Source organism: Bombina bombina, chromosome 3, assembly GCF_027579735.1.
Source record: "Bombina bombina isolate aBomBom1 chromosome 3, aBomBom1.pri, whole genome shotgun sequence".
In the NCBI taxonomy this organism is placed as follows: Eukaryota; Metazoa; Chordata; class Amphibia; order Anura; family Bombinatoridae; genus Bombina; species Bombina bombina.
Window position 1 is genome coordinate 1,278,142,506 of NC_069501.1, and position 27,949 is coordinate 1,278,170,454.

General features: G+C 39.5%; 1 protein-coding gene across 1 annotated transcript in view; it reads right to left on the reverse strand.

Moving 5' to 3' along the window:
* Window positions 1-27,949, reverse strand: part of LOC128652752 (zinc finger protein 25) — a 278,742-nt gene that overhangs the window by 214,412 nt on the left and 36,381 nt on the right. The window contains exon 2 of the mRNA XM_053705683.1: window positions 2,065-2,125. Within this exon, the coding sequence (XP_053561658.1) occupies window positions 2,065-2,125 (61 nt within the window). The remainder of the gene's footprint in view (window positions 1-2,064; window positions 2,126-27,949) is intronic.

Consider the following 27,949-nt stretch of genomic DNA (forward strand, 5'->3'; position numbering starts at 1 on the left):
TAACACACAATATTATACATTAGCAAGAGCACTAGATAACAGCACTATTACCTGTCATGTAGTGCTACAGATACTACCTAGGTATCTCTATAACATAATATTATACATTAGCAAGATCACTAGATAACAGCACCATTACCTGTCATGTAGCGCTACAGATACTACCTAGGTATCTCTATAACACACAATATTATACATTAGCAACAGCACTATATAACAGCACTATTACCTGTCATGTAGTGCTACAGATACTACCTAGGTATCTCTATAACACAATATTATACATTAGCAAGAGCACTAGATAACATCACTATTATCTGTCATGTAGTGCTACAGATACTACCTAGGTATCTCTATAACACACAATATTATACATTAGCAAGACCACTAGATAACAGCGCTATTTCCTGTCATGTAATGCTACAGATGGTACCTAGGTATCTCTATAACACACAATATTATACATTAGCAAGAGCACTAGATAACAGCACTATTACCTGTCATGTAGTGCTACAGATACTACCTAGGTATCTCTATAACACAATATTATACATTAGCAAGAGCATTTGATAACAGCACTATTACCTGTCATGTAGTGCTACAGATACTACCTAGGTATCTCTATAACACACAATATTATACATTAGCAAGAACACTAGATAACAGCACTATTACCTGTCATGTAGTGCTACAGATGCTACCTAGGTATCTCTATAACACACAATATTATACATTAGCAAGACCACTAGATAAAAGCGCTATTTCCTGTCATGTAATGCTACAGATGCTACCTAGGTATCTCTATAACACACAATATTATACATTAGCAAGACCACTAGATAACAGCGCTATTTCCTGTCATGTAGTGCTACAGATACTACCTAGGTATCTCTATAACACACAATATTATACATTAGCAAGATCACTAGATAACAGCACTATTACCTGTCATGTAGTGCTACAGATACTACCTAGGTATCTCTATAACACAATATTATACATTAGCAAGAGCACTAGATAACAGCACTATTACCTGTCATGTAGTGCTACAGATACTACCTAGGTATCTCTATAACATATTATTATTCATTAGCAAGAGCACTAGAGGGCTGCGCTATTTCCTGTCATGTACTGTGTCAGATGCTACCTAGGTATCTCTACTAATGGGAACTAAGAAAATTTTATAATAGGTGAAAACGTATTTTATACTTCGTGAATGAAAGTCTCCTTTATTTGTTTCACAAACCCTAGGGTTGACTTTCTGTTTATGGGTAAAATCTTGTGTATTATGTTTTTATACTATATATATATATAGATTTTTTTTTTTTTTAAAAGGGTCTTGATCGTCTGTAGCTGGTAAGGGAGCGGAGATTGAGTGGTATGAATCACCTCCCCCCTCCAGCTCCCTTATCAGCTACAGTGGCGCCGCCCCTTCATTACATCACCACACGTTTGTGGCGACATCACCAGCACTCCTATTGATGGCTTGGAAATGCCACCCACAATCCCTGGCCTGTAATGCAGGGGATAGCAAAAAGCTTCTCTGCATAACGAGGATGCCTCATCATGCGAAACATCCCTTTAATATATGGTACATTGTTCCTTTAGGCTTATTTTTGTATTAAAAATAGCTACACTGCTAATTGAAACCACAATTTATGTGATCAGCTTGTAGGAAGAGTAGACATCAATAGCTTATCTCTATATATTTACACTAAAGACTCCTAATCTTTGAGAGAAGAACAGAAAATTGACATTTTATTATCTATGTCCCAACCCACCAGCCCCCAGCGAATGCATGATTTCTTCTGAACTTACTTTACACAGCTTTTCTTAAACAGCTATTTCATATGATAAAATAATGGTAAAGGAGCCATATGTAAACAATTTAATACACTGGTAAAATGGACAATTGGGAACACATTAAAGAGAAAAAAAATCTGAATACACCATCCCTTTAATGTCCCATGAGTTTGGTTTGCATGTTTTTTTTTACACGTCTGCTTTCCTGCCTTTAGGGCAAAACTAACGATGTGTCAAAATCTACTAAATGCTTTTATTTACCGGAGGGTGGAGAGCTCTGCACGTTGTCTCTTTCTGCACCGTTGTCATCAGTTACAGAAGCCTAAAGCAGTGAGAAAAAAGCGCCACGTTAAACAGTATTAAGTGACGCGTCAGAGCGATACCCAGGACTGAGCAAAATCATCAACTTAGAAAAGAAACATTTTTGTTTAAATAGACAATAAAACTTCTATCATACATATGAAAGGTAAATTAAAGGGACACTGAACCCAATTTCTTTCTTTCGTGATTCAGATACAGCAGCAATTTTAAGAAACTTTCTAATTTACTCCTATTATCAATTTTTCTTCGTTCTCTTACTATCTTTATTTGAAAAAAAAAGGCATCTAAGCTAAGGAGCCAGACAATTTTTGGTTCAGATTACTGGACAGCATTTGATTATTCGTGGGTGAATTTATCCACCAATCAGCAAGAACAACCCAGGTTGTTCACCAAAAATAGGCCGGCATTTAAACTTACATTCTTGTTTTCAAATAAAGATACCAAGAGATGCTTAAAATTGCATGATGTATCTGAATCACCAAAGAAAAAAATTGTGTTCAGTGTCCATTTAAACTTATTTTACATTCTAAAACCAACAGAAGTGCAAATGTACACACAACTCATCCCTAGGGACTAATTGCTCACTGGCTGATAAGAACATAGCTCTATTGGCGGGATAAACACACCCTCCAAGTATGAAAACAAAAACAAAATTTATGCTTACCTGATAAATGTATTTATTTCTTGACAGGGTGAGTCCACTGATCATCAATTACTGTTGGGAATATCACTCCTGGCCAGCAGGAGGAGGCAAAGAGCACCACAGCAAAGCTGTTAAAGTGAAGGTGACTTTTGACATTATTCAACACAACCTAGCATCTATCCATTTGACCCTAATCTAGTCGCTAAGTTTTTTATTTTATTACTTTTATATTTGTCATTAAAAATTATATTTAAAAATCCCTACTGCTTCACTCACGACTCCTCCCAAACCCTACTTCCGTCTTCTTAATCTTTGTGACGTCTTCAGTGGTCCCATCCTCTCTTTGCATCTGTAAAATGTGCGTTCACGCTGTAGTCTCTATGCGCATGCACCTATTGCCGTTCAAGATTTCCAAATACTCACTCGCTAACTTGCATTGCAATATAGTATTTAATGAATATTACTCCATTCATTACTATTTGATACGAGACAGACAGCAGCTGCATAGATCGCTATTGAAAGGATTCCTTACTTGGAAGTAATACGCATGCACAAAACGGTAATGTGCATGGTAAGCAATGTGTTAATAAATTCAATATCGCATGCGCAGATGAGTAAAGGGCGGATGACGTGGAGGGAAGGCCATCTAACGGCCTAAATGTCAATTGGTGCTGAAAAAAACGTGATCTAAAGCGGAAAAAAAATTATAATAATATATGGGTTGAATTAGAGGATGTAAAGAAAATGCTTTCTAAAAGGCAATAACTTGATATATACAATACCATATATAAAACGATTATTTAAACGAATATTGATTTTTCAGCCATAATGCTATGCTTGATAGACAAAGAGGTAACTTTACCATCACTTTAAGTATCACTTCCCTTCCCACAAACCCCAGTCATTCGACCGAAGGAAAAGGAGAGAAAGGAAATAACACAAGGTGCAGAGGTGCCTGAGGTTTATATAAAAAAACGGTTTGGAAAACCAGGAGGGCCGTGGACTCACCGTGTCACAAAATAAATAAATTTATCAGGTAAGCATAAATTTTGTTTTCTTTCTTAAGACACAGTGGCCTCTAGTTATCAAGCTGTCAACCTCAAATATGCTGGAATTCCACAGCGTATTTGTGGCGAGGCTGATTCGCCTAAGTTATCAAGCCCTACACACTGGCAAAAGTAGAATTTAGTGACGTAAGCTTCGATCCGCCGGACTCAGTCCGACACAGATCGATTCTTACGTCACTCCAGATGTTCTGCACACAAGTTCGGCACAATCTGACTACTTTTGCTAGTTATCAAAAAACTAGCAGGTACGCTCGGCACTTTTCCGGCCCAGCGTACCTGATTTTCAATCCGCCGCCCTGGAGGCGGTGGATCCCATAGGAATCAATGGGAGTCTGACCATAGCGAAAGTTCATGTTCGCTGCTGCCCGACATCCCATTGATTCCTATGGGAGCTGTCTACACCTAACACCCTAACATGTACCCCGAGTCTAAACACCCCTAATCTGTCCCCCCCCTACACCGCCGCAACTAAATAAAGTTATTACCCCCTAAACCGCCGCTCCCGGAGCCCACCGCCACTATAATAAATATGTTAACCCTAAACCGCCGCTCCCGGACCCCGCCGCCACTATAATAAATTTATTAACCCCTATCCTGCCCCCCCTACACCGCCACCACCTATAATACATTTATTAACCCCTATTCTGCCCCCCTACACCGCCGCCACTATAATAAAATTATTAACCCCTAAACCTAAGTCTAACTCTAACCCTAACACCCCCCTAACTTAAATATTAATTAAATACATCTAAATAATATTTCTATTATCAACTAAATTAATCCTATTTAAAACTAAACACTTACCTTTAAAAACAGAATTTATGTTTACCTGATAAATTACTTTCTCCAACGGTGTGTCCGGTCCACGGCGTCATCCTTACTTGTGGGATATTCTCCTCCCCAACAGGAAATGGCAAAGAGCCCAGCAAAGCTGGTCACATGATCCCTCCTAGGCTCCGCCTACCCCAGTCATTCGACCGACGTTAAGGAGGAATATTTGCATAGGAGAAACCATATGGTACCGTGGTGACTGTAGTTAAAGAAAATAAATTATCAGACCTGATTAAAAAAACCAGGGCGGGCCGTGGGCCCGACACACCCTTGGAGAAAGTAATTTATAAGGTAAACATAAATTCTGTTTTCTCCAACATAGGTGTGTCCGGTCCACGGCGTCATCCTTACTTGTGGGAACCAATACCAAAGCTTTAGGACACGGATGAAGGGAGGGAGCAAATCAGGTCACCTAAATGGAAGGCACCACGGCTTGCAAAACCTTTCTCCCAAAAATAGCCTCAGAAGAAGCAAAAGTATCAAACTTGTAAAATTTGGTAAAAGTGTGCAGTGAAGACCAAGTCGCTGCCCTACATATCTGATCAACAGAAGCCTCGTTCTTGAAGGCCCATGTGGAAGCCACAGCCCTAGTGGAATGAGCTGTGATTCTTTCGGGAGGCTGCCGTCCGGCAGTCTCGTAAGCCAATCTGATGATGCTTTTAATCCAAAAAGAGAGAGAGGTAGAAGTTGCTTTTTGACCTCTCCTTTTACCAGAATAAACAACAAACAAGGAAGATGTTTGTCTAAAATCCTTTGTAGCATCTAAATAGAATTTTAGAGCGCGAACAACATCCAAATTGTGCAACAAACGTTCCTTCTTTGAAACTGGTTTCGGACACAGAGAAGGTACGATAATCTCCTGGTTAATGTTTTTGTTAGAAACAACTTTTGGAAGAAAACCAGGTTTAGTACGTAAAACCACCTTATCTGCATGGAACACCAGATAAGGAGGAGAACACTGCAGAGCAGATAATTCTGAAACTCTTCTAGCAGAAGAGATTGCAACTAAAAACAAAACTTTCCAAGATAATAACTTAATATCAACGGAATGTAAGGGTTCAAACGGAACCCCCTGAAGAACTGAAAGAACTAAATTGAGACTCCAAGGAGGAGTCAAAGGTTTGTAAACAGGCTTAATTCTAACCAGAGCCTGAACAAAGGCTTGAACATCTGGCACAGCTGCCAGCTTTTTGTGAAGTAACACAGACAAGGCAGAAATCTGTCCCTTCAGGGAACTTGCAGATAATCCTTTTTCCAATCCTTCTTGAAGGAAGGATAGAATCTTAGGAATCTTAACCTTGTCCCAAGGGAATCCTTTAGATTCACACCAACAGATATATTTTTTCCAAATTTTGTGGTAAATCTTTCTAGTTACAGGCTTTCTGGCCTGAACAAGAGTATCGATAACAGAATCTGAGAACCCTCGCTTCGATAAGATCAAGCGTTCAATCTCCAAGCAGTCAGCTGGAGTGAAACCAGGTTCGGATGTTCGAACGGACCCTGAACAAGAAGGTCTCGTCTCAAAGGTAGCTTCCAAGGTGGAGCCGATGACATATTCACCAGATCTGCATACCAAGTCCTGCGTGGCCACGCAGGAGCTATCAAGATCACCGACGCCCTCTCCTGATTGATCCTGGCTACCAGCCTGGGGATGAGAGGGAACGGCGGGAACACATAAGCTAGTTTGAAGGTCCAAGGTGCTACTAGTGCATCCACTAGAGCCGCCTTGGGATCCCTGGATCTGGACCCGTAGCAAGGAACTTTGAAGTTCTGACGAGAGGCCATCAGATCCATGTCTGGAATGCCCCACAGCTGAGTGACTTGGGCAAAGATTTCCGGATGGAGTTCCCACTCCCCTGGATGCAATGTCTGACGACTCAGAAAATCCGCTTCCCAATTTTCCACTCCTGGGATGTGGATAGCGGACAGGTGGCAGGAGTGAGACTCCGCCCATAGAATGATTTTGGTCACTTCTTCCATCGCTAGGGAACTCCTTGTTCCCCCCTGATGGTTGATGTACGCAACAGTTGTCATGTTGTCTGATTGAAACCGTATGAACTTGGCCCTCGCTAGCTGAGGCCAAGCCTTGAGAGCATTGAATATCGCTCTCAGTTCCAGAATATTTATCGGTAGAAGAGATTCTTCCCGAGACCAAAGACCCTGAGCTTTCAGGGATCCCCAGACCGCGCCCCAGCCCATCAGACTGGCGTCGGTCGTGACAATGACCCACTCTGGTCTGCGGAATGTCATCCCTCGTGACAGGTTGTCCAGGGACAGCCACCAACGGAGTGAGTCTCTGGTCCTCTGATTTACTTGTATCTTCGGAGACAAGTCTGTATAATCCCCATTCCACTGACTGAGCATGCACAGTTGTAATGGTCTTAGATGAATGCGCGCAAAAGGAACTATGTCCATAGCCGCTACCATCAACCCGATCACTTCCATGCACTGAGCTATGGAAGGAAGAGGAACGGAATGAAGTATCCGACAAGAGTCTAGAAGCTTTGTTTTTCTGGCCTCTGTCAGAAATATCCTCATTTCTAAGGAGTCTATTATTGTTCCCAAGAAGGGAACCCTTGTTGACGGAGATAGAGAACTCTTTTCCACGTTCACTTTCCATCCGTGAGATCTGAGAAAGGCCAGGACGATGTCCGTGTGAGCCTTTGCTTGAGGAAGGGACGACGCTTGAATCAGAATGTCGTCCAAGTAAGGTACTACAGCAATGCCCCTTGGTCTTAGCACAGCTAGAAGGGACCCTAGTACCTTTGTGAAAATCCTTGGAGCAGTGGCTAATCCGAAAGGAAGCGCCACGAACTGGTAATGCTTGTCCAGGAATGCGAACCTTAGGAACCGATGATGTTCCTTGTGGATAGGAATATGTAGATACGCATCCTTTAAATCCACCGTGGTCATGAATTGACCTTCCTGGATGGAAGGAAGAATAGTTCGAATGGTTTCCATCTTGAACGATGGAACCTTGAGAAACTTGTTTAAGATCTTGAGATCTAAGATTGGTCTGAACGTTCCCTCTTTTTTGGGAACTATGAACAGATTGGAGTAGAACCCCATCCCTTGTTCTCTTAATGGAACAGGATGAATCACTCCCATTTTTAACAGGTCTTCTACACAATGTAAGAATGCCTGTCTTTTTATGTGGTCTGAAGACAACTGAGACCTGTGGAACCTCCCCCTTGGGGGAAGCCCCTTGAATTCCAGAAGATAACCTTGGGAGACTATTTCTAGCGCCCAAGGATCCAGAACATCTCTTGCCCAAGCCTGAGCGAAGAGAGAGAGTCTGCCCCCCACCAGATCCGGTCCCGGATCGGGGGCCAACATTTCATGCTGTCTTGGTAGCAGTGGCAGGTTTCTTGGCCTGCTTTCCCTTGTTCCAGCCTTGCATTGGTCTCCAAGCTGGCTTGGCTTGAGAAGTATTACCCTCTTGCTTAGAGGACGTAGCACCTCGGGCTGGTCCGTTTCTACGAAAGGGACGAAAATTAGGTTTATTTTTTGCCTTGAAAGGCCGATCCTGAGGAAGGGCGTGGCCCTTACCCCCAGTGATATCAGAGATAATCTCTTTCAAGTTAGGGCCAAACAGCGTTTTCCCTTGAAAGGAATGTTAAGTAGCTTGTTCTTGGAAGACGCATCAGCCGACCAAGATTTCAACCAAAGCGCTCTGCGCGCCACAATAGCAAACCCAGAATTCTTAGCCGCTAACCTAGCCAATTGCAAAGTGGCGTCTAGGGTGAAAGAATTAGCCAATTTGAGAGCATTGATTCTGTCCATAATCTCCTCATAAGGAGGAGAATCACTATCGACCGCCTTTATCAGCTCATCGAACCAGAAACATGCGGCTGTAGCGACAGGGACAATGCATGCAATTGGTTGTAGAAGGTAACCCTGCTGAACACACATCTTTTTAAGCAAACCTTCTAATTTTTTATCCATAGGATCTTTGAAAGCACAACTATCCTCTATGGGTATAGTGGTGCGTTTGTTTAAAGTGGAAACCGCTCCCTCGACCTTGGGGACTGTCTGCCATAAGTCCTTTCTGGGGTCGACCAAAGGAAACAATTTTTTAAATATGGGGGGAGGGACGAAAGGAATACCGGGCCTTTCCCATTCTTTATTAACAATGTCCGCCACCCGCTTGGGTATAGGAAAAGCTTCTGGGAGCCCCGGCACCTCTAGGAACTTGTCCATTTTACATAGCTTCTCTGGGATGACCAACTTGTCACAATCATCCAGAGTGGATAATACCTCCTTAAGCAGAATGCGGAGATGTTCCAACTTAAATTTAAATGCAATCACATCAGGTTCAGCCTGTTGAGAAATGTTCCCTGAATCAGTAATTTCTCCCTCAGACAAAACCTCCCTGGCCCCATCAGACTGGGTTAGGGGCCCTTCAGAGATATTAGTATCAGCGTTGCCATGCTCTTCAGTATCTAAAACAGAGCAGCCGCGCTTACGCTGACAAGTGTTCATTTGGGCTAAAATGTTTTTGACAGAATTATCCATTACAGCCGTTAATTGTTGCATAGTAAGGAGTATTGGCGCGCTAGATGTACTAGGGGCCTCCTGAGTGGGCAAGACTCGTGTAGACGAAGGAGGGAATGATGCAGTACCATGCTTACTCCCCTCACTTGAGGAATCATCTTGGGCATCATTGTCATTATCACATAAATCACATTTATTTAAATGAATAGGAATTCTGGCTTCCCCACATTCAGAACACAGTCTATCTGGTAGTTCAGACATGTTAAACAGGCATAAACTTGATAACAAAGTACAAAAACGTTTTAAAATAAAACCGTTACTGTCACTTTAAATTTTAAACTGAACACACTTTATTACTGCAATTGCGAAAAAACATGAAGGAATTGTACAAAATTCACCAAATTTTCACCACAGTGTCTTAAAGCCTTAAAAGTATTGCACACCAAATTTGGAAGCTTTAACCCTTAAAATAACGGAACCGGAGCCGTTTTAAACTTTAACCCCTTTACAGTCCCTGGTATCTGCTTTGCTGAGACCCAACCAAGCCCAAAGGGGAATACGATACCAAATGACGCCTTCAGAAAGTCTTTTCTAAGTATCAGAGCTCCCCACACATGCGACTGCATGCCATGCCTCTCAAAAACAAGTGCGCCACACCGGCGCGAAAATGAGGCTCTGCTTATGCTTTGGGAAAGTCCCTAAGGAATAAGGTGTCTAATACAGTGCCTGCCGATATTCTTATATCAAAATACCCAGATAAAATGATTCCTCAAGGCTAAATATGTGTTAATAATGAATCGATTTAGCCCAGAAAAGTCTACAGTCTTAATAAGCCCTTGTGAAGCCCTTATTTATGATCGCAATAAACATGGCTTACCGGATCCCATAGGGAAAATGACAGCTTCCAGCATTACATCGTCTTGTTAGAATGTGTCATACCTCAAGCAGCAAGAGACTGCATACTGTTCCCCCAACTGAAGTTAGTAGCTCTCAACAGTCCTGTGTGGAACAGCCATGGATTTTAGTTACGGTTGCTAAAATCATTTTCCTCATACAAACAGAAATCTTCATCTCTTTTCTGTTTCTGAGTAAATAGTACATACCAGCACTATTTCAAAATAACAAACTCTTGATTGAATAATAAAAACTACAGTTAAACACTAAAAAACTCTAAGCCATCTCCGTGGAGATGTTGCCTGTACAACGGCAAAGAGAATGACTGGGGTAGGCGGAGCCTAGGAGGGATCATGTGACCAGCTTTGCTGGGCTCTTTGCCATTTCCTGTTGGGGAGGAGAATATCCCACAAGTAAGGATGACGCCGTGGACCGGACACACCTATGTTGGAGAAATAAACCCTAATATAGCTACAATATAAATAACAATTACATTGTAGCTATCTTAGGATTTATTTTTATTTTACAGGTACCTTTCAATTTATTTTAACTAGGTACAATAGCTATTAAATAGTTATTAACTATTTAATAGCTACCTAGTTAAAATAAAGAGAAATTTACTATTTAATAGCTACCTAGTTAAAATAAAGAGACATTTTAAAAACTAACCTAAGTTACAATTACACCTAACACTACACTATACTTAAATAAATTATTCCTATTTAAAACTAAATACTTACCTGTAAAATAAACCCTAAGATAGCTACAATATAATTAATAATTACATTGTAGCTATTTTAGGATTTATATTTATTTTACAGGTAACTTTGTATTTATTTTAGCTAGTTAGAATAGTTATTAAATAGTTATTAACTATTTAATAACTACCTAGCTAAAGAAATACAAAATTACCTGTAAAATAAATCCTAACCTAAGTTACAATTAAACCTAGCACTACACTATCATTAAATTAATTAAATAAAGAGGCGTGGCTAACACCCAGAGGAGAAAGATGTTTGTTTCGGAGCCCCTGCAATTTTATTAAAATAAGTGGCAATAAAGGACTATTTCCGCGGAAATTGGTGCATAAGAGAGACACTTGAGAACTGGGCACCTAGGTCCGGAAGACCTGATATATTTGAAGGTTTTTCTTTGCCGCATCACCTTTCCCCAAGCAGTCGGGATCTGGATCCCAGTTTGATCGCCGGAGGGTCGGGGCTCCGCTCCGGCGATGTGGTAAGTCGCATTACATGTTAGTCGCTGCAATCGCAGAATCCTACAATACTGGGGACATCATCGCCAAGGTAAAAACGCCAATTACTTTTATAAAAAGGGGCAAGGCACTCACACCATTCAACAGCCCAATTCTAGCTGCGCAACAACCTCAATGCCCTGGGCTGAAAGCATAGCCCCACGCAAATTACAGAGACACTGGGCACAATTTAAGAAGTAATCACAGGGGCCTGGGTAAACAAAGTGATTGCCTGTAACGGCTGGGAAATATAGATGTCGAAGTGCGGCACTTTGTTTTTGTTTTCCCTGTTGGCGGGAATGGACGCCATTTTCTGCAATGCAGAGTGAGACCCTTGAAAGCCCATACAGAGATACTATTTCATATTACCTAATTGTCACGATACAATAGTTATACTACACTAAAATCATACGCTCCTATAAAGACCCAAAAACCTTAAATAAAAGATCTCACATTATCCCTTTAGCCTAATCAGGAGAATCGTGTAACTCCTTTTTGGGAACTGACTGAAGAGAAAAACTTGGGGTCTGTGGTCAGAAGACTTAGGGGCAGCTCCTCACACAATCTGAATTTTTTTTTTTCTCTTATTAAGCCTCAGTATATGGAAATGAAGAGATGTATGTGAATGTTTGGGTGAGACTGATGGGGCACTCGCTCTCCCGCATCTATATATAATGAAACTTTAATGCAGCTCTTCATGTAGAAACAACACACCTGGTTATATTTTATTATTTCTTTAACTCCTGAGTTAACACTTTGCCTCCGGTTTACATTGCACAAAAATTACTACGGTTTGCATATCACTCTCCTCTAAATCAAGATGAAAAATAAAACGCAAACGGTGAAAGAATGCCTGAGTAAGTCACAACAAAAGCAAAAACAACAGGAACTAAGCAACCTCAATACAAATGAAAATACTCTCTTAAATACTCCTGGCGTTGCTGGTTCTAATACAGCAGACTCTCAGAACACTGCATTACTTTCACAGATTAAATAGTTATTTCAAGAGGAGCTAAAAACTGCCCTATCTGATTTGAGACAGGACATAAGAGACATTGGCAGTCGCACAGCTGAACTGGAAGAAAGGGCGGACAACATTTCAGAGGAGATTCCAGTAATTCAAGCAGCATTATCAGATCAAGCTAACTACATCGCTAAATTAGAAGAACAGATAGAAGATCTAGAGAATAGATCCCGCAGATCTAACCTGCGTATTAGAAATCTTCCTGAAACCTATAAAGACCTGCAGACCACTATGGTGAATCTTGTCAAACAACTGGTCCCTGAAGTAGAACCTGAACTCTTCATTATGGACAGAGTGCATAGAGCCCTAACCAAACCGCAACAGTTCTCAGCGAGAGATATCATCCTAAAGCTCCATTATTACCACATCAAAGAGCTTATTCTTAATGCGGCTAGAACACGCCAAAATCTTTCCTTTGAGAGCCATCCTATCCAGATATTTGCTGACATAGCACTTACTACTTTGAGAAAACGTAGGGAGCTCAGACCAGTCACTACGGCCCTTACTAAAGCGCAAATTAAATATCGCTGGAACTTCCCCTTCAGATTAGTATTCACCCACCAAAATATTAACCACTCATGTACCACACTGGAAGAAGGAATGACTACCCTACAACGTATCCAGATACCATTTGAACCACCCCCAATATCGACACCATCAAATTCCCAAAAGAAATCTTTCCAACGGGAATGGACGCCGGTAGGCAAAGCTAGAAAACCTAAGAAATCTAAGACAAACTCTGCTACAAGCCACGACTCAGTTGATCTTTTGGGAGAAGCGTCATCTACACCTTGAAGAACTGAGATCCCATATTGAACTTTTTGTTTTCTGATGTTGGCGAAGGCCATTGAAGTTATTGGGCTAGCTTGGCCCCACAGAGGCTACATTAGGACCGGCTATGGTCCTACCTAACATGTTTTTTGTTCATTATCATTAAACTATTTACTCAATCTCAAATGGTTACAAAGTTACATTATGCTAAAAATGTTTGTCTAAATACAAAATTTAGATAGTTACTCAGGTGTTATTTAATTCTAAAAATCCGTTAACCTATTTCCCCACTCCCTCTTACCCCTAATCCCTACTTTTTCCTTCCCTCTCCATACTTTTTACCCTCTTCCCCCTATTTCCCCCTTTTACCATTCTCCACTACAGCCACTGAATCCAACACCCTACCCATCTTTGCCCTATTTTTCCTTTTACCTGGCCTTCCCTGTAATCATTGAAACTGCTAGACTAGCTTGACTTTACAAAAACTTCTTTAGCAATTATTATGGTCTTATTTATGCTGTTCTCTGTTCACTAACCTTAATTACCCACTCGATCTCAAGTGTCTACAAAGGTTTATTATGCCAAAAAATGTCTGTCCTAACAGGTACTTTGGATTGTTATTTAGAAACCATCTCTTCGCTCCCCTAAATCTATTCCCCTCCCCCTCCCCTTATTTATCTCCCCCTCCCCTACACCCCCCTCTCTTCTCCTCCTCCCTAATTTCCCTATAACCTATCTTCCTCCCCTACATGTTCTTACAATGTTTAGTATGTTGTTGCTACAGTGCACGGTATCCACCAAGCATAATTTAGGGGAACATATCCTTTCCTCTCTGATTTTAAATCTTGGTGATTACGTTCACTTGTTGCCCTATTCAGACACTCAAACTAGAAATCTTAATACTAGTATGTACAGCTTAGTACATTTCTTCAATTTCACCCATTTAAACCAGTTAATTCCAGTTATGAAGTTGTTAGCTTTGTTAATATTCTGTTACTGTTATCAGGTAAAAGAACCCACAATAAAGGACGAAGTCTTGATTTTCTCACAACGGTCTAGAATAAGCTTGGTCAGAAGCTCTCGGGGGACCGGACACTCTCTATTGGGGGTAAGTCTCGGCTCTCCACCGCATGAATCTCAGGGGCCTACCCTTATACTCTTCAGATTTTGTGATCCATTATCTCACATCACTCACACCATTTATCACACGTTTAGATGTCAGTAACTATATTATCACATAATGCCAGGGGCCTAAACTCCAATATTAAAAGGAAAAAAGCACTAACTACCTATAAGTCCCGGAAAGCACAGATTGTTTTGATTCAAGAGACACATTTTACAAAATCATTCACTCCAAAATATTGGGACAGGACATACCCAATCCAATACCATGCAGTTAATAATAATAAAAAGGCAGGGGTCACGATTCTGATCCAGTCAGCTTTAAATTTTAAAGAGGAAGAGGTGATAATTGATAAGGATGGGAGGTACATCCTACTAAGAGGATTAATTCAAAACACTCAAATTATTATAATAAACATATACGCACCCAATGAACATCAAGCAACCTATATGGCCAAAATAAGTAAACTCCTAACTTCGTGGAAGAAATATAAGACCATTATAGGGGGAGATTTTAATCTCACACTAGATCAGAGAATGGACCGTACCACCCAAGGACTGAATTTACCTAGAGCCCGATCTTCACATACTATCCTTAAAGATTTCATAGCAGAACACAACCTTATTGATAGCTGGAGAGCTCTACACAACAACACCAAAGATTACACCTATTTCTCACCTGCACACAACACACATTCCAGACTGGACTATATTTTCATAAGTCAAATCTTAATGCCTCTTTTAGCACAATCCTCTATAGTAAATTGCCCATGGTCGGATCATTCAATGGTCGAAACCACACTGACAGGAGTACTAAATCCTAATAGAATTAAGTCTTGGACTTTGAGTCCAGGAATATTACAAGACAAAATAATGGTGCAGAAACTTTCACAACAGATAAATGACTTTGTCGCATTAAATGAAAATAGCACTGATAATCCTCTATACACATGGGGAGCTCTGAAAGCATACATTAGAGTTTTTTTAATCGCCGAAATGAGCAAAAGAAAAAATCAAGACAAGCTTAGACTTTCTCAACTACAACAGGAAGCTAATTCACTTAAGACCCTTATAGTGACCCATCCAAATAAAAAAAATATTAAACAACTTCGAGCCAAAAATGATGAGATAAACCAACTCCTAGATAGGGAGGCATGTAGGTCCATCAAAGCCATAGACACCTATTACTACATCCATAGCAATAAACCGGACAGGATGTTAGCCAACAAGCTAAAAGATTTAACTAGAATTTCCTCTGTACCACAACTGCAAAGTCCGGACGGGACGTTCACCAATGACCCTCAATGCATTGCTAATAAATTTGCAGAATTTTATAATAATCTCTATAATCTCCCCAACCCAGATAGAGGTAAGGACAAATCAATAGAGCTTGATAATTTCTTGGGACAGTGTAGGCTAACACAGATTTCTGGCGAAGAACGAGACTCTTTGAACTCCCCAATCACTCAGGTGGAAGTTAGTGCATCCATTAAAAACCTTAAGAGTTCCAAAACCCCAGGACCAGATGGATACTCTGGGATTTTTTATAAATCTTTACAAGAGGTTTTGATTCCCCAACTAACCAAAATTTTTAATTCTATTATGCAGGGTAGTCCCATACCTAAAGAAATGTTGATGGCTAGAATCGCGGTCATCCCAAAACCAGGGAAAAATAAGCAACACTGCCAAAACTATAGACCGATATCCCTAATAAATCAGGACATTAAGATCCTAACTAAAATTTTTGCTAATCGTCTGAACCCTATTCTTAAACGTTTAATACACAATGACCAGGTCGGGTTCATCCAAAATAGGGAAGCCCCAGACAACACCCGTAAAATTATAAATTTAATTAATATAGCAAATATTGCGTCAGCGCCTTCTCTGTTTCTATCTCTGGATGCAGAGAAGGCGTTCGATAGGATTGGATGGGACTATCTGTTTGCTGTCTTGAACAAAATTGGGATCCAGGGTGAATTTTGTAAAGCACTTTACACCTTATACTCCCTCCCTACTGCCTTTGTTAAGCTTGCGGGCTACCAGTCCAAACCAATAAATATCAAAAACGGCACTAGGCAGGGATGCCCCCTCTCACCCCTCCTGTTTGCCCTCTGCATAGAACCTTTAGCGATTAAAATTAGAGAAGATGTAAATATTTCAGGCATCAAGGTAGGACCCAATGAATACAAAATATCGCTATTTGCGGATGATGTTATTCTATCACTAACTAAACCCCTCCTGTCACTACCCCCATTATATTCTATTATACAAGATTTCGGAAGCCTGTCAGGATACAAAATCAACCAAGATAAGTGTGAAGCCCTAGGAATCAGTTTACCCCTACACACTAAGAAACTCATGGAACTCAATTTCTCGTTTCAATGGGTACCTAAAACACTAAAATACTTAGGGATTAATCTTCAATTGGATATTTACACACTATATCAGGCTAATTACATCCCTATGTTCAAACATGTCAGAAGTCTTATCGCCCAATGGTCTAAATTTAAGATCTCTCTATTTGGCTGAATAGTCTCCACCAAAATGACATTATTGCCGAAACTACTCTATTTATTTCGATCACTACCGGTTTCAATTCCGCTATCAGTATTACAAACATTACAGGGTGACATACTGCGCTTTATTTGGCAGGGCAAGAAAGCCAGAATAAATAAAAAAATCCTATGTGCTCATAGAGGAGGCGGTGGGGTGGGAGTCCCGGACCTGGTTGCTTACTACCAGGCTGCCAGGCTGGCTCAAACATCAATGTGGTTCAGAGTTGATCACAGGGCTCCTTGGGTTAATATTGAGGCGGACTTGCTAGACACTAGTTACATACCAAGCCTCCTATGGGCCCCTAAAAGCTTCAAACATCCATTACAAGACAAATTAGTCACAATCTCCCACACCATATACATTTGGAAAACTCTGCATACAAAATATAAACTTACTCAGGAAAGATCCAAGACTACTCCATTAGTTGTCCCACAGTCCTCTATCAGTTCAATAGTTCAGCTAAAGCGGGCCAACAAAGGCCTTTATAGAATAGCAGATGTTTTAATAAATGACAAGGTTATGTGCTGTCTCCAATACAAGGAGTTAGACCCTGAGGATAAGAATATATGGTTCCACTATCTGCAACTAAAGTCAAGAGTACAGGAAATCTCTAGTAATTTTAAATTTCCACTCAATAATCCTTTTGAAACACTGTGTCTAAATAGAGAACGTACTCCAGGCTTGATTGCAATCTTGTACAGATTTCTTAAAAATCAACACTCACAAACAAAGTCCTCAATAATGTTAAAATGGGAACAAGATCTGGGTGATACCTGGACCTACGAAACATGGTGTGATAACCTACACAGAGGCCTCTCGTTCTCGCAGAATGCCATGCTTAGAGAAAACTTCATAAAGGTTGCGTTTAGGTGGTACCTTCACCCAACTAGATTTCCTGCAGAAGGTAACCAATCCCAACATCTATGCTATAGAAACTGCGGAGAGAGAGGATCCTCTGTTAAGCTTAATATTTCAAACACAGATTCTACTTAAACCCGAACACGCCCTATTACATTTTAAGTTGCCACAGATTTCGTACAGATCCCATAAGCTGGTAATGGTCATTTGCACAATAGTAAGAATCTGTCTAGCTCAACACTGGAAAACCTGTCCACCAGACTTTTCAGTTATTTACAATAAAATAACATATCACTATAATATGGCTAGCATGGTTGCTGAAACCTTGGACACTAGAGATAGCTTTATTGCACAATGGGAACCAGTCATTATGTACCATGAAAACAGATATAGAGGGAGAACCTAATCAGCATGGCCCATTAGCTACTATATTTATGGGGGATGCGGTGGAGGGCCGAGACCTGAGAGAAATGAGAGACCTGAGAACCTTGATAGATCTCTGAAAAATGTAATTTATATATCTAAAAGATGATGTATGATTTATTTTGTATAGTGGAGTGTATTTTGTGTCTTGAAAATTGTCCGGATAATAAGAAAACAGGACGCTGATATGTAAGATGCCGACAACTTGTTATATAACTCATACTGGTAATTTATTTGCTGTTATTTGATTTACTGAAAAATTTTCAATAAAAAAGTTTTCAACTAAATTAATTAAATAAATTAGCTACAAATAACTACAATTAAATAAACTAACTAAAGTACAAAAATAAAAAAAAATAAGTTACAAAAAAAAAAAATAAGTTACAAACATTTCAAAAATATTACAACAATTTTAAGCTACTTACACCTAATCTAAGCCCCCTAATAAAATAACAAAGCCCCCCAAAATAAAAAAATGCCCTACCCTATTCTACATTAAAAAGTTAACAGCTCTATTACCTTACCAGCCCTTAAAAGGGCCTTTTGCGGGGCATGCCCCAAAGAAAACAGCTCTTTTGCCTGTAAAATAAAAATACAACCCCCCCAACATTAAAACCCACCACCCACACACCCCTACTCTAACCCAAACCCCCCCTTAAATAAACCTAACACTACCCCCCTGAAGATCATCCTATCTTTAGCCGTCTTCAGCCAGCCGACCACCGATGGAACAGAAGAGAACATCCGCAGTGGCCCAAGTCTTCATCCAAGGGGCGCTGAAGAAGTCTTCCATCCGATTGAAGTCATCATCCAAGGGGCGCTGAAGAAGTCTTCCATCCGATTGAAGTCATCATCCAAGGGGCGCTGAAGAAGTCTTCCATCCGACTGAAGTCATCATCCAAGGGGCGCTGAAGAAGTCTTCCATCCGATTGAAGTCATCATCCAGGCGGCGTCTTCAATCTTCATCCATCCGGAGCGGAGCCATCTTCAGACGAACCGACGCGGAGCCGTCCTCTTCTACCGACGGACTAACGACGAATGAAGGTTCCTTTAAGTGACGTCATCCAAGATGGCGTCCCTCGAATTCCGATTGGCTGATAGGATTCTATCAGCCAATCGGAATTAAGGTAGGAAAAATCTGATTGGCTGATTGAATCAGCCAATCAGATTGAAGTTCAATCCGATTGGCTGATTGGATCAGCCAATCAGATTGAGCTTGCATTCTATTGGCTGATCGGAATTCGAGGGACGCCATCTTGGATGACGTCACTTAAAGGAACCGTCATTCGTCGTTAGTCCGTCGGTAGAAGAGGATGGCTCCGCGTCGGCTCATCTGAAGATGGCTCCGCTCCGGATGGATGAAGATTGAAGACGCCGCCTAGATGATGACTTCAATCGGATAGAAGACTTCTTCAGCGCCCCATGGATGAAGACTTCGGCTGCTGCGGATGTCCTCTTCTGTTCCATCGGTGGTCGGCTGGCTGAAGACGGCTAAAGGTAGGATGATCTTCAGGGGGGTAGTGTTAGGTTTATTTAAGGGGGGTTTGGGTTAGAGTAGGGGTGTGTGGGTGGTGGGTTTTAATGTTGGGGGGGTTGTATTTTTATTTTACAGGCAAAAGAGCTGTTTTCTTTGGGGCATGCCCCGCAAAAGGCCCTTTTAAGGGCTGGTAAGGTAATAGAGCTTTTAACTTTTTAATTTAGAATAGGGTAGGGCATTTTTTTATTTTGGGGGCTTTGTTATTTTATTAGGGGGCTTAGATTAGGTGTAAGTAGCTTAAAATTGTTGTAATATTTTTGAAATGTTTGTAACTTATTTTTTTTTATTTTTTGTAACTTATTTTTTTTTATTTTTTGTACTTTAGTTAGTTTATGTAATTGTATTTAATTGTAGTTATTTGTAGCTAATTTATTTAATTAATTTAATGATAGTGTAGTGTTAGGTTTAATTGTAACTTAGGTTAGGATTTATTTTACAGGTAATTTTGTATTTCTTTTAGCTAGGTAGTTATTAAATAGTTAATAACTATTTAATAACTATTCTTACTAGCTAAAATAAATACAAAGTTACCTGTAAAATAAATATAAATCCTAAAATAGCTACAATGTAATTATTAATTACATTGTAGCTATCTTAGGGTTTATTTTACAGGTAAGTATTTAGTTTTAAATAGGAATAATTTATTTAAGTATAGTGTAGTGTTATTTAAGTATAGTGTAATTGTAACTTAGGTTAGTTTTTATTTTACAGGTAAATTTCTCTTTATTTTAACTAGGTAGCTATTAAATAGTTAATAACTATTTAATAGCTATTGTACCTAGTTAAAATAAATTGAAAGTTGACTGTAAAATAAAAATAAATCCTAAGATAGCTACAATATAATTATTATTTATATTGTAGCTATATTAGGGTTTATTTTAAAGGTATTTAGTTTTAAATAGGATTAATTTAGTTAATAAGAGTTATAATACAGGTAGCCCTCAGTTTACGCCGGGGTTAGGTTCCAGAAGGAATGGTTGTAAATCGAAACCGTTGTAAATTGAAACCCAGTTTATAATGTAAGTCAATTGGAAGTGAGGGAGATAGGTTCTAGGCCTCTCTCAAAATTGTCATAAGTAACACCTAATACATTATTTTTAAAGCTTTGAAATGAAGACTTTAAATGCTAAACAGCATTATAAACCTAATAAAATAATCACACAAAACAGAATATATAATTAAACTAAGTTAAACTAACAAAAACATTTGCTGGTTAAACTGATTAATTTCAGCTTGCTTGGCTTTGATGCAACACAAGCGGACAGCTCCACCTACTGGCTATTTTAATAAATGCACTGCTTCTCAATGCTTTTCAATAGCAGTCACATGACTGGAAAAAAAGGTTGTTATTCTGAAACGATGTAAATTGAACCGTTGTAAAACGAGGGCCATCTGTATTTAGATGTATTTAATTAATATTTAAGTTAGGGGGTGTTAGGGTTAGACTTAGGTTTAGGGGTTAATAATTTTATTATAGTGGCGGCGGTGTAGGGGGGGGCAGGATAGGGGTTAATAAATGTATTATAGGTGGCGGTGGTGTAGGGGGGGGCAGATTAGGGGTTAATAAGTTTAATATAGGTGCGGCGGGGTCTGGGATAGACAGTATAGTGGTTAATAAATTTATTATAGGTGGCGGCGGTATAGGGGGAGCAGGATAGGGGTTACTAGGTATAATGTAGGTGGCAATGGGCTCCGGGAGCAGCGGTTTAGGGGTTAATACATTTATTATAGTTGCGGCGGTGTCCGGGAGCGGCGGCTTAGGGGTTAATAACTTTATTTAGTTGTGGGGGGCTCCGGGGGCGCTGCTATAGGGGGTAGAACAGTGTAGTTTAGTGTGGGTGCTTAGTGACAGCTTGTCAATAAAGCTGTCAAAAAGCTGAAGAGCAGCGAGATCGGATGAGTGATAACTATCACAGTCCGCTGCTCATCGCCCGGGATACTTGGTGCGCGGCTTTTTGATAGCTTTATTGATAACTTTGGAGAGCGTATTCAGGTCCACGGCGGCGATGGTAGGCGAGCTTAGGCGGGCGTATTGGGGCCGGCGATGGCAGGTAAGTAGACACGTTGATAACTAGAGGCCAGTGAGTCCACGGATAATCAATTACTGGTGGAAATCAATACCCAAGCTAGAGAACACAGATGATTAGGGAGGGCAAGACAGGTAACCTAAACAGAAGGCACCACTGCTTGCAGAACCTTGCTCCCAAAAGAAATCTCAGCCGAGGCAAAAGTATCAAATTTATAGAATTTAGAAAAAGTGTGCAAAGGAGACCAAGTCGCAGCCTTACAGATCTGTTCTACAGAGTCCTTATTCTTGAAGGCCCAAGAAGAAGACACCGCCCTAGTGGAATGAACTGTAATTCTCTCAGGAGGCTGCTGTCCAGCAGTCTCCTAAGTCATATGAATAAAACTTCTCAACCAAAGAGAAAGAAGTGGCAGTAGCTTTCTGACCCTTACGTTTTCCAGAAAAGCAAACAATGCAGAAGAATGACAAAAGTCCTTCATAGCCTGCAGATAGAATTTAAGAGCCTGCACAACGTCTAAGTTGTGCAACAAATGTTCTTTATGAGAAGAAGGATTAGGATAGAGAGAAGAAACAACAATTTCCTGATTAATATTTCTGTCTGAAACAACCTTAGGAAGAAAGCCAAACTTGGTACGGAGAACCACCTTATCAGCATGAAATATAAGATAAGGAGAATTACACTGCAATGCTGAGAGTTCAGAAACCCTCCGAGCAGAAGAAATGGCAGTAAGAAACAAAACCCTCCAAGATAACTTAATATCTATGGAATGCATAGGAGGCTCAAACGGAGCCTGTTGTAAAACTTTAAGAACAAGGTTAAGTCTCCAAGGCTCCAATAGTCAAGATCAGACTATTGTGATTTTGTATTGTATAATATATGTTCACTGATTCTACAGTGTATCGCCCTATAGAGTTAAAAATGTTTGGTATTCACAGCTGTGCCCTTATGATCTACCTGTAACTTAAGATCATCCCACTTTAATCTAATTGGATACACCAGCCTATTTAGGCTCACCTGTGACACCCAAACCACCATCTCTGAGGAAGCGCATGTGAACATGCGCGAAACATGTCAGATGGTTTGAGCTGTTCCTGTTATCTACTACCTTGCAAATAAACTCTATCTGCACTGGCTACTTGTCCGGATTTGTTCTTTTTTTGTTGCAGTTTGTATCCAGTGGAAGGCAACCACTACAATTCCGGCCAGTAGCACTCTATGTTGGCCAGTTCCTTTTACACCCAACAGTGACTATTTCTACATTGTTTCAATATTGGAAACAGAAAAAGCAGTATTACTATCACCTTACCGGCCTGTCACAAGTCAATTTTCGGACGAGGAAACAGCCAGTTGGTTGCAGACAGCGTTACTGGGGCTGACGTCATCAAGCGGAGCAGGTGCGACGCGCACCATTTGCCAATTGTCACGGAGTGAGGATGCACGGACGCCGACGGCCACGCTACTGAGGTCATACTCGGGGGTCTACAGCTTCCGTCATCCCTACCGAACCACACCGGAGGAACAGGATTATCGCCTGCACCACTGATGTGGATTGAGTCTCCGTGAGTAAAAAGGCATCTTAAACGAACTAAAAGCTCCAGCCCGCACTGTACTATCACATCCAGCAGAGTACGCTTTGTCTCCCACCGTGAGTAAAAACTTTTTTTCAACTGGAACTGTTTCCATTTTCTTCAATTAAGAACTTATTTAAAGATATCTACACGTAATATATGACCATTCAACTTTGAATTGTGACACAACTTTCTACACTGGTAGACCGGTTTACCTGCTAAAGTTGGGAGCTTATAAGTTATCAAAGGTTCCCTCCATTTAGCTTTATGGACATTTGTCAAAGACTAAGACAAACAATCAAGCTGAACCGCTCCCCACTTGGTGCTTATTAAATCTTTGAAAAAGACACTTTTCTGTTACCATAATCACAACGGAACTAATCATCTTATTATACTGCTGTCTCTTTTTCAGCAGTGATTGCATAGAAGTCTTGTACCATACAATTTAACACTAATATTTACACTGATTATTTATATTTAGTATCTTATAACTGGCCATCATATATCTGGGGGAAAATTTTCTTCAAATTTTAAGTGTTATCAAATTTCCTTGCCTTAGTTTCCCAGCATAATATAGAGTATATATTTACTAATTATATATTATTCTGACTGTATTTAACCATAGATATCAGAGTTTTTTCAGTTTAGTCTCTTAAATTACTTAAGGTGATAATAACATAACTTATATCGATTTTTCAGTATATAAATATTACTATCATATACCACATATTATACAATCGTTTATCACCTAGCTGAGACATACATTCTCATTATGGCAGAAGGTACTAACACCACAGGGGTATTAGACCAAGACAGACGCAAGCACATAATGAATCTAGCACTCAAGGGCAGCTCTAGTACAGGGGATGATATATCAGAAAGTGATATAGTCACGATTTTCTCTACATTAGAAAACAAAAAGTACAAGGAGTCTAACCTATGGTGGGACATTGAATTTTTAGAGCTATATATAAAAGAAAGGAAGGTCCCAAGAGGCCTGAGAATGAAAAAGTATCCTACCTTTGCAGTTAACATTCCTGAATTCATGGAGGAATGGAACAATAATCTTACTAACTGCTCTATCATTCTCATGCAACAATTATTGAAACATAAAAAACATGAAAGGGAACTATTGCTAGCAGAAATAGAAGGTTTAGAATATAATCTAAAAAAATTCTCAGAAACACAGAAATACAAAGATTACAATACAAAGACACAATGCAACAATTGGATGCCACATTATCCAATAGAAAAGTCACCAAATACCAAAGAGACAGTAAGGATTATGAGCTAGATATAGTGTATCCATGGCAGAAAAATAGACCACATAGGTCTCATACTAAAAAACAAGGCAAAGGAAAAACAGTTCCCATTATACACCTAATGCAAAAAGAATAACCTTCTCTAGCGTAGACACAGACACATCGTGCAACACTCCCAACCTAACAGGGAACACTACACATAATAATGGCTCTAGTGATGAGTCTGATAGTCCATCAACATCACAAGGTAGAACACCACTCACCAATCTAGTCAATATTCCAGTCACCAGTAGCACTCCAAAAAAGGAATTACCCTCCAGGTACCCCAGCCGGATCAAGAAAACGGCAAAGAAGCAGTAATTAACCTTTCTCACTTTGTACTCACACATTACCAAACACAACTTTTAAACAAAGGTTTATCTTTTGCACCATACACTAATTTTGATTTATTTTCAACTATCTTAGATTTAAATGCACTAGTAAGGAAAATTACTTTGAAGAAACATTTCACAACACAATTTGAAAATGATACTAGCTTAGCTAGTCTCCATTACACTGATGATAATTCACAAACAACAGCTTCACTTACACAAGACCCCATTGCTAGATCTCACGTTAGCTTAGCACACACTTCGGAAAGAAGTCCAACAGTGCACTTACCCACGAACATAGGTTTGAACTTTGGAGAACTTTGTGATCTTAATGATCTCATTTCTCTCCAAGCTTCTACACTAAGACACCTTAGTAGTCACAATAATATACCTTCATTCAGTACTACAACTAAGAGCAAATCTTACTTCTATCCAGTAAATAGTAGAAGTGAATCCATAGAAATGTTTCAACATCTAGTGGAACAAGATATCACTAGATTACATAACACCATTTGTGACAATACAGAAACAATTAGAGACAATTTAACAATAGGCGAACGAGAATCACTACGGATTTTGCAAACTAATCCTGACATAGTCATCACCTCAGCCAATAAGGGAGGTGCCGTAGTCATTCTGAATAAAACTGATTACAGAATGGAGGTCTTCTCACAATTAGCAGACATTAAGACCTACCAAAAACTAACTTTCAATCCAACAATCAAATTCAAAAATGAACTTAGGAACCTCCTAGATACAGCTAGTGAAGAGGGCTTAATGAAATCAGAAATGGCCCAACATTGTTTGGTCGAACATCCCATTGTCCCAACCTTTCGCATAGTTCCCAAAATTCATAAGACCTTGAAAAATCCACCAGGCAGGCCCATTGTGGCCAGTTGGGGTTCTCTGTGCGAAAGGTTGGGAGACTGGCTAGATAACGTACTCCAACCTATAGTGAGATATTTACCAGGTTACATCAGGGATAGTACCCATCTAATTAACAGAATAGAAAAATTGAAATGGCATGATAACTATAAATGGTTGACCATAGATGTTTCTGCTCTCTATTCCAGCATTCCCCACTCAGAGGGACTAAAGGCTCTCAGATATATGCTAGAGAGATTCACAGATTTCCCTAACACTTTTATTGATTTTCTAGTGGAGGTTACACATTTTCTTTTGACACATAACTTTTTTGTATTCGAGGGGACGTATTACCTCCAGAGATGTGGCACAGCTATGGGGGCGAAGTTTGCCCCCTCATATGCAAATTTGTATATGGGTTACTTGGAAGTTTGCCACATCTTTGGAGGTGATTGTGAACTTAAGGCCAACATCATCACATATGGCAGATATATCGATGATCTGATCCTTATCTATAGGGACAATAAAGATACTACAATTCCAAGTTTTATCCAATATTTAAACCAGAACCAACTCAATTTATCTTTTACCTATAATGTACAAGATAGAAAAATTTAATATCTAGACTTACATTTACAACATGATGAGGGTAACAACATCATTATTTCTAACTATAGTAAACCACTCTCTAGGAACACCATTCTCAGAGCAGACTCGTGTCATGCACCACAAATGAGGAAAGGTATACCGAAAGGCCAGTTTCTTCGTTTACGTAGAAATTGTTCAACACTAAATATCTACTACAGAGAGTCAGTTCTATCAAATATGTGGAATAATTAGAAAGTATTTACCAGTTCTCAATGGAGACACAACACTAAAACACAAAATGGACAATATAGTCAAGTTTTCAGCTAGAAAGGCTACCAACCTAGGAGACATAGTAAAGAAAAAATTTCATAAGAAAATTGAGTCCTGTATTAACTGGCTAACACCATCAGCTGGCTTTTACAGATGTGGACACGCCCGCTGTAAAAGCTGTGACCATACTAATCCTAGCACTACCTTTGTGTCAACTCAAACAGGAAAAACCTATTACATTAAGAAAAGGATAAATTGCACTTCCACATTTGTTATCTATCTAGTTGCCTGTAGGGAGTGTGGGTTTCAATACGTAGGGATCACGGCCCGTCCTTTAAAAGATAGGATCAGAGAGCACTTAATCTCTATAGAAGAAACCACACCAAGAACTCCCGTACTTTCATACTCATTTTAACCATATTAAGAATTTTTCCTTCCAAGGTATAGAACACATAGATAAAGATCCTAAAGGAGGTGATAGAGTTAAAACACTCCAGAAACGAGAAGTCTTTTGGATCTTTACACTGGCAACCAGATCACCAACAGGCATTAACAGGAGATATGACGTCAATTTATTTATTGACTAAACACAAAACTAATTTAGACAATATGATGTTGAATGCACACATCATCTTCATCTGTATGACCAAACAAGTTCTATTTCTTTAAGCCTTTTAACATACAGTTCCCAATAAAAGCAATAGTTTATGATATTAAATAACCTATCAGTGTAACAGATCCAACCAATGTTATCACTCCAGCTCCTACCTTAGGTTTCTCCTTGTACACTAGAGAGAAGTAAGAAGTAAAAAGTAATCAATAAATGAATGCTTAAGGGACTAAATTCCAATACACAGCAAGATAATGATCATAATACATGTCCTTAATGCATATATAATATTCAGGACAATAATATACCTTATTCTTGACAAGCTGTGAAATAGCCCTAGAGCTAAATTTAAGGGTTACATATCCTAGGATTAAGAGTAACAATTTTTATAGTATCACACTATCTTTTTAATACAGAACAACTAGAAGCAGGCTATGTAGCTTATTCAACATTCTTTTCTTTTTCTTTTTCTTATTCATTTTATTTTCTTCCATTTTATTCTTTAAGTGTTTGTTTACTGATTAGTACACCACTTTGTACTAATTTCTTTGCAATATACTTAGGCATTATCTTTTTTATTTATTTTTTATCTATTTTTTAATAGAACATATTATCGTTTCAAAGAACTTATTTTATTTTTATCATTCTGTGTAAAAATGTTTCTCTCTTTTGTCTAATCTTGTTGTCAAGATCAGACTATTGTGATTTTGTATTGTATAATATATGTTCACTGATTCTACAGTGTATCACCCTATAGAGTTAAAAAAGTTTGGTATTCACAGCTGAGCCCTTA